The sequence below is a fragment of the Borostomias antarcticus genome (genome assembly GCF_949987555.1).
Source record: "Borostomias antarcticus genome assembly, chromosome: 22".
NCBI lineage: Eukaryota > Metazoa > Chordata > Actinopteri > Stomiiformes > Stomiidae > Borostomias > Borostomias antarcticus.
In genome coordinates, this window is record NC_140255.1 from 18,119,630 (window position 1) to 18,138,755 (window position 19,126).

General features: G+C 53.7%; 1 protein-coding gene across 1 annotated transcript in view; it reads right to left on the bottom strand.

Annotated features, from left to right (window-relative positions):
* The window catches only part of LOC311323850 (SH3 and multiple ankyrin repeat domains protein 1-like), a gene marked incomplete at its 3' end in the record, with an annotated part of 33,448 nt that overhangs the window by 1,633 nt on the left and 12,689 nt on the right, over positions 1 to 19,126 (bottom strand). The window contains exons 16-25 of the mRNA XM_084456150.1: positions 10,812 to 10,894; positions 10,440 to 10,564; positions 10,007 to 10,142; positions 9,431 to 9,511; positions 8,664 to 8,690; positions 8,506 to 8,562; positions 8,143 to 8,255; positions 5,633 to 5,759; positions 1,875 to 4,905; positions 1,488 to 1,763 (exon numbers count right to left, since the gene is read on the bottom strand). Of these exons, the coding sequence (XP_084312276.1) occupies positions 1,488 to 1,763; positions 1,875 to 4,905; positions 5,633 to 5,759; positions 8,143 to 8,255; positions 8,506 to 8,562; positions 8,664 to 8,690; positions 9,431 to 9,511; positions 10,007 to 10,142; positions 10,440 to 10,564; positions 10,812 to 10,894 (4,056 nt within the window). The remainder of the gene's footprint in view (positions 1 to 1,487; positions 1,764 to 1,874; positions 4,906 to 5,632; positions 5,760 to 8,142; positions 8,256 to 8,505; positions 8,563 to 8,663; positions 8,691 to 9,430; positions 9,512 to 10,006; positions 10,143 to 10,439; positions 10,565 to 10,811; positions 10,895 to 19,126) is intronic.

Consider the following 19,126-nt stretch of genomic DNA (forward strand, 5'->3'; position numbering starts at 1 on the left):
TTAGAAATGTAACTTTTAAAACTATTTTTTGTCCCATTGAAACGGCTTGAAACTGCTTTTGGAATGTTCAGTAACTTTATGTTTTTAGAGTGGTGGCAGCAGTTGCTTTGAAAATATTCACACATTTTGTAAACTGCTGGCACTCCTACAGTTTTGAAAGCTCACACACATATTATACATCAAAATGATCATATAACTGTGCTGATTCTTACAATGTAAGTATCTAAGCAGTGTGACTTATAGTTTTCATGGTATGATGATTTGTTCGGCAACTGCGCTCCCCATTGAAACGTATGGTGCCGCACTCTAACTTTTGAGCTGCTAATTTTGCATTTTTACCCTTTGTCTAACTTGTCGCCATGCCTACAGTTTTAACAGCCCATACACATATTATACATCAAAACGTTCACACAACTGTGCTGATTCGTATAATGTAAGTATCTAAGCTGTGTGACTTACCGTTTTTGAGGTATGACGATTTGTTTGGCAACTGCGCTCCCAATTGAAACATATGGTGCCGCACTAACTTTTGAGCTGCTAATTTTGCATTTTTACCCTTTGTCTAACTTGTTGCCATGCCTACAGTGTTTAAGCTATACGGACATATTATACATAGAAATGTTCTATACTGTATATAAGCTGTAACATTTATAGTTTTCGCGATAGAGCTGTCTGAAGTGGACCATGTCTAGGATCAGAGTGTCAGTTGGGATTAGAGTGGTGGCAGCTGTTGCTTTTTTTGAATTTGTGTGCATGTGCAGCCTCTCTTAAAGGTACAGGCACCCTTTTATAACTAATGTGGTAGCACAGAACTCAGCCAACGTGGAATAGAGACACGTGATCTTCACTGGTGGGGGCCGGTGGGTAGCATGGAGAGGAGTACACCGTCCCTGACTGGCTATGACCAAAAGGGGCGGAGCCTCTCCACCACGCCACTATTCACGCCACAGAACCCACTTTGCAGCCCCTTAGTGGGCTAGAGACACAGTCTACAATGGTGGATGCATGGAAATTGTCCGGAGGTCACTATACTGTCCCCGACTAGCTGTGACCCAAGGGGGCGGAGCCTAACAAGCTCGCCACTATCCACGCCACAGGCCCCACAACTCAGCCCCTGAGTGGGCTAGAGACACACGGTCTTCACCGGTGGAGTCAGGTAGGTGGCCTGGAGAGGGGTACCCTGTCCCCGATCAGCTCTGACCTGAGGGGGTGGAGTCTCGCTACCACGCCACTGTCCACGCCACGGACCCCACAATTCAGCCCCTGAGTGGGCTAGAGACGCACGGTCTTCACCGGTGGGTGCATGGAGATTGCCCGGTCCGTAGTAGTTCTAGCAGTAGCTGTTACATACAGCTGCAGCAACTAGCCCACCTCACATTTTCTCCAGGAAATGTACTTTCTAGTTATTATTATTATTATTATTATTATTATTATTATTATTATTATTATTATTATTATTATTATTATTATTATTGACAGCAGCTTACCTGTGTGAGGTGGGAGGGGACCTGGGACTGTGCCCGGCCCAGTCGTCCATGCTCTTATTGCTCATCTGCTGCAGCTTGGAGCTCAGCTCGTTGATCATGCTCGCCTTCACGCCGGAGAGTGGCGAGTGTCCCCTGCGTCCCTCCAGAGGGACCCCTACCCTGGGGACCCCACCCCCCCTCTCCGGCTCCCCCGCCACCTCTCCCCACGCCATGGCGTTGGGCCTCTCCAGGCAGGCGGCCAGGGTGGTGCCGAAGTCCTCCTCCGCCTCGGACCGGCTCTGGGCGGATCTCTTCTCCTCCTCCGCCGCTGTGGCGCCCTCCCTCTGGCCTGCCCCCCCCTCGACCCCCCTCTCCTCCTCCTCCTCCTCCTCCTCCAGGTTGGCCTGCCTCCGCGGGCGGAGGGGGGCGTGCTGGGCGCCGCTCTGTCTGCGGAGCACCGCCTCCCTTCCGCACCCGCCCTCCTTGTACTGCGGCGTCTTCGGGTAGGCGGGGCCGGCCGCCTTGGCGTTGTGCACCTCGAACGTCTGTCCACCCGAGTAGGTCACGTAGGGATCCGAGGGCTCACCGGCGCCTGTCTCCTCCTCCCCTCCTCCTCCTCCTCCTTCTCTCCCCCCTCCTCTCTCCTCCCTAAGTCCACTCCCGCCCAGGGCGTCCAGGTGGTGGTCGCTGCTGCTGTGGCTGTCCAGCTCCTCTATCCCAGAATCCACCACGGCATCCTGCCAGTCCCCAGCCTTCATAATGGAGGCGGGGTGTTGGTGGTGGTGTTGGTGGTGGTGAGAATGAGGCTGATGTTGAGGCTGGTGTTGGTCGGCGGTCTTGGACACGTGCGCACTGTAGTCCGGCGCTGCCACGGGGGCCGTGTTGGTGGTGGCGGCGACGGTGGCCGTCATGGTGGTGGTGGCGTAGGTCATGGTGGTGGTGAGGGTGGCGGCGCCCCTGTCCTGGGCCGGGGGCGCGGCCGCAGGGTCAGAGGAGGAGGAGGTGGGGCTGAAGAAGGGGTGGGCGCGGGACATGGGCTGCGGCCTGTGCAGCGAGGCGGCTGGGAGGATGGCGGCGACGGCGGAGGTGGCGGAGCAGGACGGCGGGAAGGTCTGTGGCGAGGGGAGCGAGGGCGACGGCGCCGACTGGGTGAGGTTGGCCACCTCGCTGTCGTAGGAGGTGAGGCTGGAGGCGGCCGAGTCGCCCGCCTGCGGGGAGGGGAGGGGCGCGCCGGGGGGGACGCCCCGGGCGGAGGGGAGGGGGGCAGGCGGCGGCGGCGGGGGCGGCGGCGCAGCGGACGGGTGCTGGGTCGGGTGGCGGTGGTGGTGGTGCTGCTGCTGCTGATGATGATGATGATGATGCGGGGGGTACCTCTGTGTCTCTCTCGGACCCCTGTCGGAGTCGCCGTTGGCGAACTGCAAGGGAGGGGGCAGGGGGTCGGCGAAGACGAACTCGTCGTCCTGGTCTATTGAGGGGGCGGGCGGAGGGAGAACCATGAGACCCAGCCCTCCTCCTCCTCCTCCTTCCTCTCCCCTGGCCTCCTGCGCCTGGACGGGGGCCCCGGGGAGGGTGTACTGGGGCACGTAGCTGGCGTTGGGGCCGCCCTCCATCTGCAGGAAGGAGGGCCGGCGCGGGGCGGGCTGAGGGGGCGGGGCCGCGACCCTGCCGCCCTCATACGCCTCCCTCTCCCTCTCCCTCTCCCTGGGGACCTGGTGGTAGAACTGCGCTTGATACTGAGCGGCCCTGTCCTCCGAGAAGCGCACCCTCAGGCCCTCCCTGGCCCCGCCCTCCTTATCCCTCTCCAGCCTGTCCCCGCCCGGCGCCCCGCCTGGCGCCCCGCCCAGGCGCAGGATCCGCGGGGACTGGGGGCGGCTGTGGGGCGCGGGGGAGGAGGGCGCGGCGCCGGGCGAGGCCAGGTGCAGCGAGACGGGGGATCCGTAGGCGGACCCCGCGGGGGCGGGGAAGAGCGAGGGCGCCGCCGGCGTGCCGAACGGCGGCCCGACGCCGGGCATCTGCCGGCCAAAGTGGCGCTCCTCGCGCCGCGTGCGCCGGTCGTCCTTCAGCGCCCGCTCGCGGGCGGCCAGCGCCAGGCCCAGCGGGGACGACGGGTCCAGGACCTTGCCGGTCAGCGGGTGGATGAAGGTGGTAGGCTGCTGGCCGCCGTAGTTGGGGGCGGACCTGGGCTGGCCGTCCTGGCCCAGCACGGGGGAGGAGTACTCCGGCAGGCCGAACGCCGGCGGCATGCTGCTGGCGTAGTGGGCGTAGCTTTCGGCCGAGAACATGCCCTCGTCGATGGACTTGGAGGGGCGGAGGCGTGGGGAGGGGATGTCCATCTGGAAGTGGGGGGAGGTAGGCGTCCTGACTCCTCCTCCTCCTCCCGCCTCTCCCTGTATGTCCTCCTCAGACGACAGGAAGAAGGAGGCGCTCTTCCTCCTCATGTCCCGGAGGCGCTCGCGGTCCCGGCGCGCCGCGCCCGCCAGCGTGATGCCGGACTGCGGCGCGTAGTCTAGGTTGTGCTGCGCGGGGGCGGGCGGGGGTATCGCCGCGCCTGGGGAGGCGGGGGGGTGCGGGGCGGCGTCGGCGGAGGGCGGGGGCTGCGCGGCGACCAGGGGTAAGGGCTGCTGGGCGGGGGCGTCCGGCGAGGCGGGCGGGGAGGCGTCGACGCCGCCGCCACCGTCGTCGGCGTTGTCGTCAGCGTTGGCGGGGGGCTCGGCCTCTGTGCTGCTGCCCTGGCTGCTGCGCCCGCTGCTGCTGGTGGAGGGGGCCTTGACGATGATGGTGGGGATGGGGATGGAGCTCTTCTCTTTGGCCGCCACGACGCCCTTCGCCGCCTGCCCGCCGCGGTGCTGCCTCAGCCCCTCCTCCACCTTGGGCTGCTTCATCAGGGCGCCCTTCCCGCCTCTCCTGGCCCCGCCCCCCCTCCCAGCCCCACCTCCTCCTCCCCCTTCTCCCGCTCCTCCCCCTCCCACTCCTCCCCCTCCTCGCTCCCTAGGAGCCGCGTGGGGATGATGCGGCTGCTGGGGCGGCTGCGCTTTGGCGACAGCGCTTGTGGGCGGGGTCGCGCTGCTGTAGCCCCTCCTGAGCCCCCCCATTTTGCCTCCGCCCCTCCTGGGCGCCTCGGGCTCCCCGGTGTAGAGGGCGGGGGCTCCTCCTGCTCTTCGCAGAGTGGGGGCCATGATGTTCACCCCTCCAGGCGCTGCCCTCTCCCAGGCGGCTTGGCTGGCGTGGTGCTGGTGGTAGAGGGCCTGGGGGGCCGGGGGAAGGGGCGTGGCCGGCTCCCCTCCTCCCCTGCGGCCGGTGTGGGGGCCGGCGGAGTGGGGCGGCTCTGGGGCGCAGGTGTTGGGGGGAGGGGGGATGTCCTCGGGTCCGGGGACAGACAGGCTGCGGGCCAGCTTCATGGCAGGCGTGTGAAGGTACTGCCTCTCCTCCTCCGTCACCCCTGTAGAGACGCACACACACGCACACACACACACGCACACACACACACACACACACACACACACACACACAGTTACTGACTCACTTATCTGCGTGCCTACTGGAGCAAAAGGTTCTAATAGTTTAGCTTTAAAAAAAAAAATATATATATATTATATCGTTTTAACTTTTCGTTTTCAATTTCAGTTTAGTTTTAATTAGTTTTTAAAGCGGATTTGTGAGTTTAGTTTTTATTTAGCTAAAAAATAAATTGGATATCCACCCAAAATACTAGGCTTAAGTGAAAAAGACTTAAACTAAAGACATTTTGTCCATAATTTTTGTAAACACACAATACAGTTTAAGTTAGTTATCGTATTTTAACCCAGTTTTTATTTTTTATTTCACTTTAATGTTTTTTCACACCTAGTTTTCGTTTTTTTGTTAGTTTAGGTAAACTATAATAACCTTGCTGGATCTATCTATCTATCTATCTATCTATCTATCTATCTATCTATCTATCTATCTATCTATCTATCTATCTATCTATCTATCTATCTATCTATCTATCTTTGTCTGTCTGTCTGTCTGTCTGTCTATTAAAATATGCCTTTTAATATCCCTTCATTTACTTTCAATTGTAAATTGCATCCACAGTTCAGCACAGTAAGGGTTGCTGTGTGTGTAATGTACAGTGCGCCCAATGAATAGAAAAACATGATCTCTCAGAGACCAGCATTGTTTCGTACCGATAGATTTCTGGCGCATCATCCCTCCGTGTTGGGGGGGCCCGTGGCCGGGTGGAAACTGAGCGTGGTTGTATCCGAACCCCGTCCCGGGCGCCATCATGCCGACTCCTGATTGGTCATAAGTCGGCTTCAGGCGCATACAGACACAGAGGAAGAGAGAACAGGAGAGAGTTGTTTACCACTTTATAATAACCAATAAGAACATACTGGCACCAGTCACTATACTGATATGGGACAGTATGGCTGAGCTGAGGTGGCCATTCCAGAAGGGGCTGTGATATATCTGGGACTAAAGCAAAGCAGGAAGTGCTACACAGTCAGTGAACTGAGTGAGGGTAGAGGTTCAAATAGGGTTGAGGTTCAAAATCAACGGCAGACCCATGAGAGTTTTTTCACTGATACACTATGTAAGCTACGCTAACTACGTTACCGCATGCTGCAGATCTTTCTATGGGTCTGGGACACTTCGTGCAAAAATCTGGTGTTCAAATCCTGGCACCAGAATCCCGGCGACACCAATCAGTAACGACTTTCGTGATCAGGCGCTCCCACCCATAGATATGCCCCGCCCATCTAGCCTGGGCTAGTGGAGCACAGCGATTCAGCTCTATTATGTAGTACGCAAAGCACAGCGATTCAACGTAATATTTGGGTCTGGACCCAACAACCTCTCCTCACAGATGAGTTCACTAGCAGGGCGGAGGCATGGTTCAGGGATGCGATGGACTGATGTGATGATGATGTGATGGAGGGATGTGATGGAAGGACATGACGGAGGGATGTGATGGATCAATGATGTGAGGGAGCGATGACGTGATGGAGGGATGTGATTGAAGGATATGATATGATGGAGGGATGTGATGATGGAGGGATGTGATGGAGGGATGGTGTGATGGAGGGATGTGATGGAGGGATGTGATGGAGGGATGTGATGGAGGGATGGTGTGATGGAGGGATGTGATGGAGGGATGTGATGGAGGGATGTGATGGAGGGATGTGATGGAGGGATGTGATGGAGGGATGGTGTGATGGAGGGATGTGATGGGGGATGGTGTGATGGAGGGATGGTGTGATGGAGGGATGGTGTGATGGAGGGATGTAATGGAGGGATGATGTGATGGAGGGATGTGATGGAGGGATGGTGTGATGGAGGGATGTGATGGAGGGATGGTGTGATGGAGGGATGTAATGGAGGGATGGTGTGATGGAGGGATGTGATGGAGGGATGGTGTGATGGAGGGATGTAATGGAGGGATGGTGTGATGGAGGGATGTGATGGGGGATGGTGTGATGGAGGGATGTGATGGAGGGATGTGATGGAGGGATGTGATGGAGGGATGGTGTGATGGAGGGATGGTGTGATGGAGGGATGTGATGGAGGGATGGTGTGATGGAGGGATGTGATGGATGGTGTGATGGAGGGATGTGATGGAGGGATGTGATGGAGGGATGATGTGATGGAGGGATGTGATGGAGGGATGGTGTGATGGAGGGATGGTGTGATGGAGGGATGGTGTGATGGAGGGATGTGATGGAGGGATGTGATGGAGGGATGTGATGGAGGGATGTGATGGAGGGATGTGATGGAGGGATGGTGTGATGGAGGGATGTGATGGAGGGATGGTGTGATGGAGGGATGGTGTGATGAAGGGATGTAATGGAGGGATGTGATGGAGGGATGTGATGGAGGGATGTGATGGAGGGATGGTGTGATAGAGGGATGTGATGGAGGGATGTGATGGAGGGGTGTGATGGAGGGATGTGATGGAGGGATGTGATGGAGGGATGTGATGGAGGGATGGTGTGATGGAGGGATGTGATGGAGGGATGTGATGGAGGGATGGTGTGATGGAGGGATGTGATGGAGGGATGTGATGGAGGGATGGTGTGATGGAGGGATGTGATGGAGGGATGTGATGGAGGGATGTGATGGAGGGATGTGATGGAGGGATGTAATGGAGGGATGTGATGGAGGGATGTGATGGAGGGATGTGATGGAGGGATGTGATGGAGGGATGTGATGGGGGATGGTGTGATGGAGGGATGTGATGGAGGGATGTGATGGAGGGATGTGATGGAGGGATGTGATGGAGGGATGTGATGGAGCGATGTGATGGAGGGATGTGATGGAGGGATGTGATGGAGGGATGTGATGGGGGATGGTGTGATGGAGGGATGTGATGGAGGGATGTGATGGAGGGATGTGATGGAGGGATGTGATGGAGGGATGGTGTGATGGAGGGATGTGATGGAGGGATGTGATGGAGGGATGGTGTGATGGAGGGATGTGATGGAGGGATGTGATGGAGGGATGTGATGAAGGGATGTGATGGAGGGATGTGATGGAGGGATGGTGTGATGGAGGGATGTGATGGAGGGATGTGATGGAGGGATGTGATGGAGGAATGTGATGGAGGGATGTGATGGAGGGATGTGATGGAGGGATGTGATGGAGGGATGTAATGGAGGGATGTGATGGAGGGATGTGATGGAGGGATGTGATGTGGTACCTCGTTGGGGACGATACTCCTGCTCCTGTCCTTCCGGCTCCCAGGTGCTCTGTGTGTCGGACCGTCAGTACTGATCGTCTGCTGAGCAGCTGCCAGGATCTCATCCAGTTTATCTGAGAGAGAGAGAGAGAGAGAGAGAGAAGGGAGGGAGGGAAAGAGAGAGGGAGAGAGAGAGGGAGAGAGAGAGAAGGGAGGGAGGGAAAGAGAGAGGGAGAGAGAGAGGGAGGGAGAGAGAGAAGGTGAGAGAGGGACAGAGTATGAACACTCCATTAGACAGCCTGGCAGCCGAGCGTAAGCCAGTGTGAAAGTGGCGGCGTCTTATGAGGCCCGCCCTCATCGTGTGTAGGAGGGGTCAGCTCTTACTCAGCGCCATCTGATACACGGTCCTCTTCTTGTCGGGGACCTGCGAGGACTCGTACTCTGAAACACACAGGGAAGATTCTCAGGATCAAACTGGAGGGCTTAATTAGGCCTGGCGGGCTGATGAGTGGGGGGTGTGCTATGATCAGAAAGATGTTCACCTGCTTTCTTCTTCCACGGAGAGGCTGCTGTGTCATGCGTAACATGAGAGGGAAAAAAAGAAGGGAAGGGAAATGAGGTCTTTCTGGAACTGTAGCCATCTGTGTGATCTGTGGTGTGCAGCGGAGGGTGAGGAGATGCATACTTAGACAATGGTAAGGTTGATGTGGTGGTGATGATGATGATGAAGATGGTGGTGATGGGGATGAGGATGGCGACAAGGGCAATGACGTCACACAAGTGAACGACCGTCACACCTTTCTCCACTGTCGGACGGTCCGATAGGGTTGCAAAACGGAAAGAAAAGGCCGATGATGTCATTGCTGAACGGACGGGGACCGCGCACATTATGAGACTATTCACATTATGAGACTATTCACATTATGAGACTATTCACGTTATGAGACTATTCACATTATGAGACTATTCACATTATGAGACTATTCACATTATGAGACTATTCACGTTATGAGACTATTCACATTATGAGACTATTCACATTATGAGACTATTCGATTCAGAACACATTTCGCTCAGTCACTGGAGCTCAGCAGATGCATGCGATCGGTAGTGTCCAACAGTCCACTTGGGAGGGGATATTAAATCTACAGCACAGTCCAACTCATTAACCCCTGTCTCCCTGTATCAACTCGCTTAATATTTAAGGAGCATTTTAAATGAACTTTCTTTCTCGATCCGTGGGTCAGAATGTTGAAGCTGGCTATTCCTTTGGTCTCTGTCTCTCTGTCTTGGGTCCCCTGTGTCTTACCCATGTCTTCCAGCTCTGATGTCATTGACTTGGAGCGCAGGGCGATGGCAGGGGGAGTCAGCCTCTTAGTCTGCTGGGGGACTGCCAGAGAGAACGCACACACACACACACACACACACACACACACACACACACACACACACACACACACACACACACACACGCAGACACATGCAGACACACGCAGACACCCACACACACGCAGACACACACGCAGACACCCACACACACGCAGACACATGCAGACACACACACGCAGACACAGACACACGGACACACACACACACACACACACACACACATGCAGACACAGACACACGGACACACACACACACACACACGCAGACACACACACAGACACACACACACACACGCACACGCAGATACACACACACACGCACATTCACACGCAGACATACACACACGCAGACACACACACATTGTTTACTATATTTATGAATATACACTCTCTAGTGATAACAATACAATAAGTATGCTATTACACATGATATTAGTGTCCCTTTCAACAACATTTAGTCAATATATTACGACTAGATTAATGAATTTAATCAGGACCTTTCTTCCGGGTCGTGTCCTCCATCTCAGGGTTGCGCGCTACCATGACAACCTTCACCATGAGGCTGTTGCCGCCCTGCCTGATCATGTTGACGACCTGTCTATGGCCCACTTTGACCACATTCTGACCGTTCACCTGGAGGGGAGAGAGAGAGGCTAAATTCAGTATAAATACCCGCCAGCCGCGCCATCAATTGCTAGCCTCTCAGTGGCGTAGCTGGCGAGAGCGCCGTGTCACCTGTGACCTTCACAAACAAAACCAGGCCAGACCAAGACGAACTATGCTGCACGACTGCGGGCGAGAGCAGGAATCTAGAATGCTTTGTTAAGAGGCAAACAGCCCCTGCTGCACTAATACTACAACAATACTACAACAATACTACAATAATCACCCCCTCCCCCCCCCCCGCCACCCCAGAGGTCTGTACGGTACCTCGATGAGGAAGTCCCCCATCCGCAGGCCCGCCCTCCAGCCCACACCCCCCTCATCCACAGACTCCAGGTACTGCAGCGCGGGGAAGGCTGGCGTCGGAGTGAACTCCTCTATGGGAGTCTGGGCTGCACACAAGCAGGAAGAGAGAGAGAGAGAGTGAGAGAGAGAGAGAGAGAGAGAGAGAGAGAGCGTAAAACAAAATGAAAAAAGAGGGGATACAAGAGAGAACTTTGACGAGCGGGGGGGGGGGGATTAGCCGGGGTTAGGAAAGGCCGAGAAGGGAATAGAGGAGGAGAGTGGAAATGAACTGAGGTTTCGTGGAGAGATGGGAGGAATTTGGGAGGATTTTTTGGAGGAATGATCACGGCTCACCTTTGGCTCCACGAAGCACAAAGCCAAAGCCCTCATTGTCTTTCTTCTGCAGGAGCACTGTCTTCTCCTTAATGATGTAGTCACTGACAGAGAGCCGAGAGACAGGGTAGGACAGAGAGAGAGAGAGAGAGAGAGAGAGAGAGAGAGAGAGAGAGAATACAGGCAGTGAAAAAAAGAGAGCCAGGGACAGGGGGAGAGAGACAGAGAGAGATAGAGCTATATGTACGACTTCCTTTGCAACAAAAAAGTCTAATTGTCATGCAAATAAAGCATTTCTGAATGTGGGGGAGACAGCTATACTGCATCCCATTATGAAATCACACTGCACCAAAAGACAAGGGTGGGGGCTCCAGCATGTCACAGAGCAACAGAGCAGCCCCATACCAAGGCCCCGACAGCCAGGCTAGAGTAGAGCTAGAGTCATGAGGATATGAGGTCGCTAGCTACTGCAAGAGAGCGCCGAACGAGTCTCCGCTCTCATGCCGCAATTAAGCTAACTGCCTAGCACCGTACAGGCCTCGGTAGAAACACATCATTAAAATGTGCACACACACACTGGATTCACCCATACCCCCCTCCCCCCACACACACACTGGATTCACCTATACCCCCCTCCCCCACACACACACACACACACTGGATTCACCCATACCCCCCTCCCCCACACATACGCACACACTGGATTCACCCATACCCCCCTCCCCCACACACACAAACTGGATTCACCTATACCCCCCTCCCCCACACACACACACTGGATTCACCCATACCCCCCTCCCCCCCACACACACACACACTGGATTCACCCATACCCCCCTCCCCCACACACACACGCACACACTGGATTCACCCATACCCCCCTTCCCCACACACACACACACACACTGGATTCACCCATACCCCCCTCCCCCACACACACACACACTGGATTCACCCATACCCCCCTCCCCCCCACACACACACACACTGGATTCACCCATACCCCCCTCCCCCACACACACACACACACACTGGATTCACCCATACCCCCCTCCCCCACACACACGCACACACTGGATTCACCCATACCCCCTCCCCCCCCCCCACACACACACACACACACACACACTGGATTGACCCATACCCCCCTCCCCCCCACACACACACACTGGATTCACCCATACCCCCCCTCCCCCCCACACACACACACACACTGGATTCACCCATACCCCCCTCCCCCCCCCCACACACACACACTGGATTCACCCATACCCCCCTCCCCCCCCCCCACACACACACACTGGATTCACCCATACCCCCCTCCCCCCCACACACACACACACACACTGGATTCACCCATACCCCCCTCCCCCACACACACACTGGATTCACCCATACCCCCCTCCCCCACACACACACACACACACTGGATTCACCCATACCCCCCTCCCCCCCCCACACACACACACACTGGATTCACCCATACCCCCCTCCCCCTCCCCACACACACACACTGGATTCACCCATACCCCCTCCCCCACACACACACACACACTGGATTCACCCATACCCCCCTCCCCCACACACACGCACACACTGGATTCACCCATACCCCCTCCCCCTCCCCACACACACACACTGGATTCACCCATACCCCCTCCCCCCACACACACACACACACTGGATTCACCCATACCCCCTCCCCCCCCACACACACACACACTGGATTCACCCATACCCCCCTCCCCCCCCCACACACACACACTGGATTCACCCATACCCCCCTCCCCCCACACACACACACTGGATTCACCCATACCCCCCTCCCCCCACACACACACACACTGGATTCACCCATACCCCCCTCCCCCCACACACACACACTGCACTGGATTCACCCATACCCCCCTCCCCCCCACACACACACACTGGATTCACCCATACCCCCTCCCCCCCACACACACACACACACACACACACTGGATTCACCCATACCCCCTCCCCCCACACACACACACACACACACTGGATTCACCCATACCCCCCTCCCCCCACACACACACACACTGGATTCACCCATACCACACACACACACACACACACACTCAGCCCCTGGCTAGCTTCCACTGCTACTAGCCTTCCGTCACTAACCGAGCTCCTTGCCGACTGACAACCTCAAATCAGGGACGAGCGCGGGAGATTATCCGGCAGCCACGGGAATCTGGGTAATCTGCGGTAGTCTGCTTCCAGACCTGAGGCTGGTCTAACCACGAGCCTACGGCACCAGCAGGTCAGCAGCAGTAGAGCGTTTAGCCACAGCGGGATGGGGGATTTTCATGATTGCTTTCCCATTGATTGACATTGGGGGGGGACGGGGGACTTGTTCTTGTTCTGAGCAGTGTTCCGGCACCTATGCCAGGGGTGGGGTGGGGTGGGGGGGGGGCATGCTGTTTCATTACTCTATTACCAGGCCCGGGAGTTCTGGCCCGGCTCAGATTTATGGTGGCATTAGAGCGCTCTACCTCGCGCAGCCAACCGTGCCCCGGTATGCGCCGTGAGGCTCCGACTCCAACCGCAGGGAGACGGCGCGGCGCGATGATGTCTCACTTCATTTAAAGACTCTACTCTGTTCTACTCTACTGTATTCTACTGTGGATTCATGCTGTTTTCTTAGTTTTTTTCCTAGATCAGGGACAATGCTTGGATATATCGGAGCAGGAGCGCCACAGTACTTTTGAGCTGGTATTCTAGACAAGAAGCAGGACACTGGCACACTGTAAATTGAGTTTCGAAGTTTATCTGTATTGAGCATAATCTTGGAGCCGGCATGCAATGTTTTCTCTGTAACTGTACACGTACAGTAGCCTACGCTTGACAAAGAAAGAAATCTTGATTCTCCGGTGAGTTCCTGCCCCAAGTTCTATCTGGGGCCTTGGTAGCAGTGGGAGTCCAGGGCATATCTGATCTGAACCAGGGCATATCTGCCTGGGCCGCTTTCTTCTGCGTTAGCCGCTGCCTGCTCAGCTAAACTCAAAGTGACACGTGACTCAATTGGACTGTGCAGATCTGCCCAGGTACGCCGCTAAGGGCCGCAGGCTTCCGGAGAGGGGCTGAACTTGGGGATCCCAAGCATGTCCCAGTCCCCGATCCCCACGTGGCTTATCTCAACTACCCGCTACCCGTAGAGTAAGCTCCGCCATGGTGGAAGATAGAAGCTGGCTACTAAAGCTACTTGACAAGCACAAAACGCCACAAGCACAAGTTTGGAGCCACATGGCGTCGGCCGGAGCGCCCGGGCGAGAATCGTGGGGGTGGGGGTGGGGCTTGGGGTGACCCGGGCGGGCGCCCAGGGAGGGACGCGGCGAACGCAGACAAGGCCTCAGCTTCTCCTAGCGTGGCCTGCTTAGCGTCGTCGCACTTTCATCCTTCTGTGCGTTTCGCTGTTAACGTTACAGCCGCCCTCGGTCCATCTGCTCCTCACACATCACTCCTGTTTTCTCTCACTCCGCTTCTCCTTCACACACTCCCTCTCTCTCTCTGAGGGTCCCCGGTCGACGGCGGAGGGATTCAAGCGGCTCGCCGCCCCGATCCGCTCCTGATCCGCTCCTGTTGAGGAGAACGCAGGAGAGTTTTCCCTCGGGGGCGTCTGAGGTGTAGGTGTTTGATGCCGGAGTGCCCTTCAAACATTCTGGAGCCATTTAAACACTGCTCAACCGCTCTCCTCGCTATCCACTCCCATCTGGTTTGCAGAGATCCATGTCTGGGTCTCATCCGAGCTTCGCCATTTGCCAGAATGGCTGTGGGTAGAGGGGGTTTCAACCGAAACGGTAAGCCTATTACAGAACAGTGTTATTATGTGCCATTCTGACTCATCCTGTCGACGATGCACAGTTACTGTGGGAAAAGGCAGTGTTTTAACCACACACACACACACACACACACACACACATACAGTAGTGCATACTCACTAGTAAAACATAGTGACACATACATAGACAGCCAACCCAGCGAAATATTTAAACCCCCACAACACCCAACCCCAGGGAAATACACACATACACACACACACACACACACACACATACACGCATGCACGCACGCACACACACACACACACACACACACACACACACACACACACACACACACACACACACATACACGCATGCACACACACACACACACACACACACACACACACACACACACACACACACACACACACACACACACCAATTACCATTATCTCAAATTAAGCATATTAAAGAACAAACCCCTCTCCATCTCTTTCCACTTAGCAACAGTAATTTCATTAACGCACAATAGTAATGACACAGAATGGCAAACACAGTTCATAAGACAGGAGCACAAAGCCTATAGAAATGGGAACAAGGATCTTAGTGAAGGAGGAAAAAAAAAGCTTTTAGAAATCATGACTCAAAAAGAATGAAATACACCCACACAGTCTGACCAAAATGCATCTATACATGCCTCCTCTCTCTCTCTCTCTTTCTCTCTCTCCCACACACACACGCACATACACACGCACGCACACACACACACACACGCGTGCACACACACTCATTACATTGAGAAATACATGGGAGGGGAGATAGAGAAATAAACATTCTGCTGCAGAGACTCTCATTCAATAGGCACTTCCGTCATGCACACACAGGAAAAAGACAATCAAACACACATACACACACACACACACACACACACACACACACAATGCACAGCACATAGCATATAAATCCGCCGAATCCGCGGCCTCACTGGAACATCTACCTCTCCCCTCTCTCCATTGTCCTCCAGTCACATCCATAGCCAGAATGAGGAAACAGCCGCTACCTGTAAATGAACCACACGCTTCTGTTTCTGGGACCCAGTGATGGCCACGAAGAAGAGAGGGAGAGAGAGAGAGACAGATCTCTCTCTCCGCATCCCCCCATAGCCATGGCCCCCCCGCCTCTCTCTCTCGCCTCCTCCCTCCTCTCCTCCTCCTCCTCCTCCTCCTCCTCCTCCCCCCTCCTCTCTCCTCTCTGGTCGGTCTTCCGGCGAGAGCGCGACCGGGCAGAGCGGCGCGAGCAGCGGAGGAGAGGGGGAGAGAGAGACGACGGGAGGAGAGCGAGAGAGTGAGCGGGGGGAACGAGCGCTGGCCTGGCGCGTCCGCACCCCGCATGCTTAAAGACACACCGCCGACGAGGGAGAGAGAGAGAGAGAGAGAGAGAGAGAGACAGAGAGGGGGGGGGAAGAGCAACAGAGACGTCTCTGCGTGGTTGCGACAGGGAGAGAAAGAGAGAGAGAGAGGGAGAGAGAGAGAGTGATGTGGTTTAGCATATAAGAGGAGAGAGAAAAAGCGGTGAATTTGCGCGTGGGGGAAGGGGGGGGGGTGTAGAGAGATGGGTGGAGGGGGAGAAAACAGTGTGTGTGTGTGTGTGTGTTTACACATGAGCTGACTGGCTTTCTGATTCGCCAACAGATGACTTCCACGCCAGATTTACTGTACTCACTGGAACATATGTAGCTGTAGATGCACAAACGCATACACACACACATACGGACCCCCCTCCCGCCTGCACTCACTCACTCACACACACACACACACACGCACGCACGCACACACACACACACACACGCACACACGCACACACACACACACACACACACACATATGGACCCACGCCCACACTCACACACACACACACACACACACACACACACACACACACACACACACAGATCCTCATTAACGGTCTCCCAAGCACGCGTGCCGTTTCAAGCATCTGGACGCTCCCGTAGTCGTGGGTCAAGTTTCGACCGTTCGGCTCGACCGCAGCCCGGCTACGGTACCACGCGCTCCTGCGCTATCCTACGCTGGTGACCCTGGATGGACGAGGACGCCTGGGCAGCCAATGGGCTGACGCCAACCACGGGCGGCGTAAAGCCCCACCGAAACCCAGGGGCTGCCGGCTACAGCGCCTCCGAATCTTCATGACTCATCGTACACACACACAAGCACACACACACACAAGCACACACACACACGCATACACACACAAGCACACACACACGACACAGAGGCACACAACACACACATACCTGCATGAGGCACACATGCAGAGCCGCAGGCAAAGCAGTACACAGTACACACACACGCACGCACACACGAACGCACGCACACACACACACACACACACACACACACACACACACACATACACACACACACACACACACACACACACAGATTCTTTATTTAGGTCCGCATTTTCAAAAAAGATTGCAGGTGCCCAAATATAATTCCATTGCTGTTGTGTTGTTTGGCCGTTTAACATGTGTCACATTTCATGGTCACAAGCCAGCTTCTAGGATGTACACAATATATACTTACTGTACCTGCACATACATCCACACACATACATATATCTTAGTGGTATAATATACACAATAATGATGTACAGTTAGCATACAGAAAATACGGGACACACACACGCAACTGCAGCTGCCTGGGGCTTGACTGGTTTTTGACGTTAGTGGATCAGACAGATGCTGAGAAAGAAGAACACGTAATCTACAGTATGGCATCATATAGAAGAGCACTAACAAGCACTGGACAACAAGGAACACTCTGCATAGATCAACGGCCTTGTGGACAACACACACGTCTAGATGGCTATGCATGGAGAACACTCAAGGGTCAAGCAGATTTAAGTTTGCAAGACTTGACTAGTCTAGACTAGGGCCAGAACAGAGCCGAGACCACTGGGAAGTGGTAAATCCTAACAAGAACAGATCTTCTAGCTCTTTACCCACACACGTTGTATTAGATGACCGCCAAATCTCTGAGCAGGATAAAATATGCTTATCTTTTAATAAGCATTTTATGAATGCAGGTCATGTTTTAGAGAAGGAGCCCTAACCCCCCTACTGTCAGTCCCGCACCCAGCGCCCCTTTTGAATGTCCCTCCCATTTTAAATTTCAACCTTTTTCCTCTATCAATGTTGTTGAGGCTATTCAAACTTTGAATTCTGGATGTCCTACTGGAGAGGATAAACTTGACTCGTCATTTTTAAAGCTAGCAGTGACTGATCCTACAGTTCTAGAGCAACTAACTCATATATTTAATCTTTGTAAAGCCACTGGCAAAATTCCTAGGGCTTGGAAATCTGCTCATGTGACTCCACTACATAAAGGAGGTGATAGGGCAGAACGTAACAACTACTGCCCTATTTCCAAGCTTTCTTTTTTTTTTTTAGCAAAAGCTTTGGAAACATTGCTTAATAATCAGTTGAAATATTTTCTTTCCACAAATTCAATTTTAAATCCTCATCAATCAGGTTTCAGAGCAAACCACAGTACAAAAGTCACCCTGGTTACTAATGACATTAGATCAGCATTAGACAAAAAGAAACACGGTGCAGCCCTCTTTGTAGACCTATCTAAAGCTTTTGATACCGTTGATCACACACTTTTATTACACACTCTATCCAGGATTGGTTTTGATAAAAATGCCTGTGCAAAGTTACATATCTGAAAGATATCAATGTGTGAAGTCAGGGAATATCCAGTCCATTTTTTTTACCTGTCACAAAAGGTGTCCCACAAGGGTCAATTTTGGGCCCTGTACTTTTTACATTATATATCAATGATATTGTGTTCTCTCTTAATAATTGTTACGCCCACCTCTATGCCGATGACACTTAGTAATTTATTGTGTTGCTGCTTCTGTTGAGCTAGCTATTAAGCATCTACAAGCTGCTTTTGACAGCTTACAAGTAGCTCTTCCTAATCTTAAACTGATGCGTAATGCTAGCAAAAAAAGTTTATGGTGTTAACTAGAAGTAAAAAAAGTCGCTTTTAATACTCTAGGTATTGAGACAAGAAATGGGTCTAACATTGAAAGAGTTTCAGAATATAAATATCTGGGTATCTGGCTGGATGATACATTTAATTTTAAATACCACATTAATGTCTTAACAGGTAAATTACGCCAGAAAATTGTTTTTTTATACAGAAATAAATCCAGTTTTCACAAGTTTTGTAGGAAAAGAATTGTAGAGGCTGTATTTTTATCTGTGCTAGATTATGGCGATATTATATATGGCAATGCTGCAGCTACTGATCTGGTACCTCTAAACGCTGTATATCACTCTGCTATTATTTTCATTACTGATGATACATTTTATACACATCATTGTATCTTATATGACAGAGTTGGTTGGCCGTCTTTAGAAATGAGAAGAAAAAGACATTGGTATCTCTTCATTTTCAAGGCTTTAACTGGAAAGCTGCCTCTATACCTCACATCAATGTTGAACTATTCTACAAA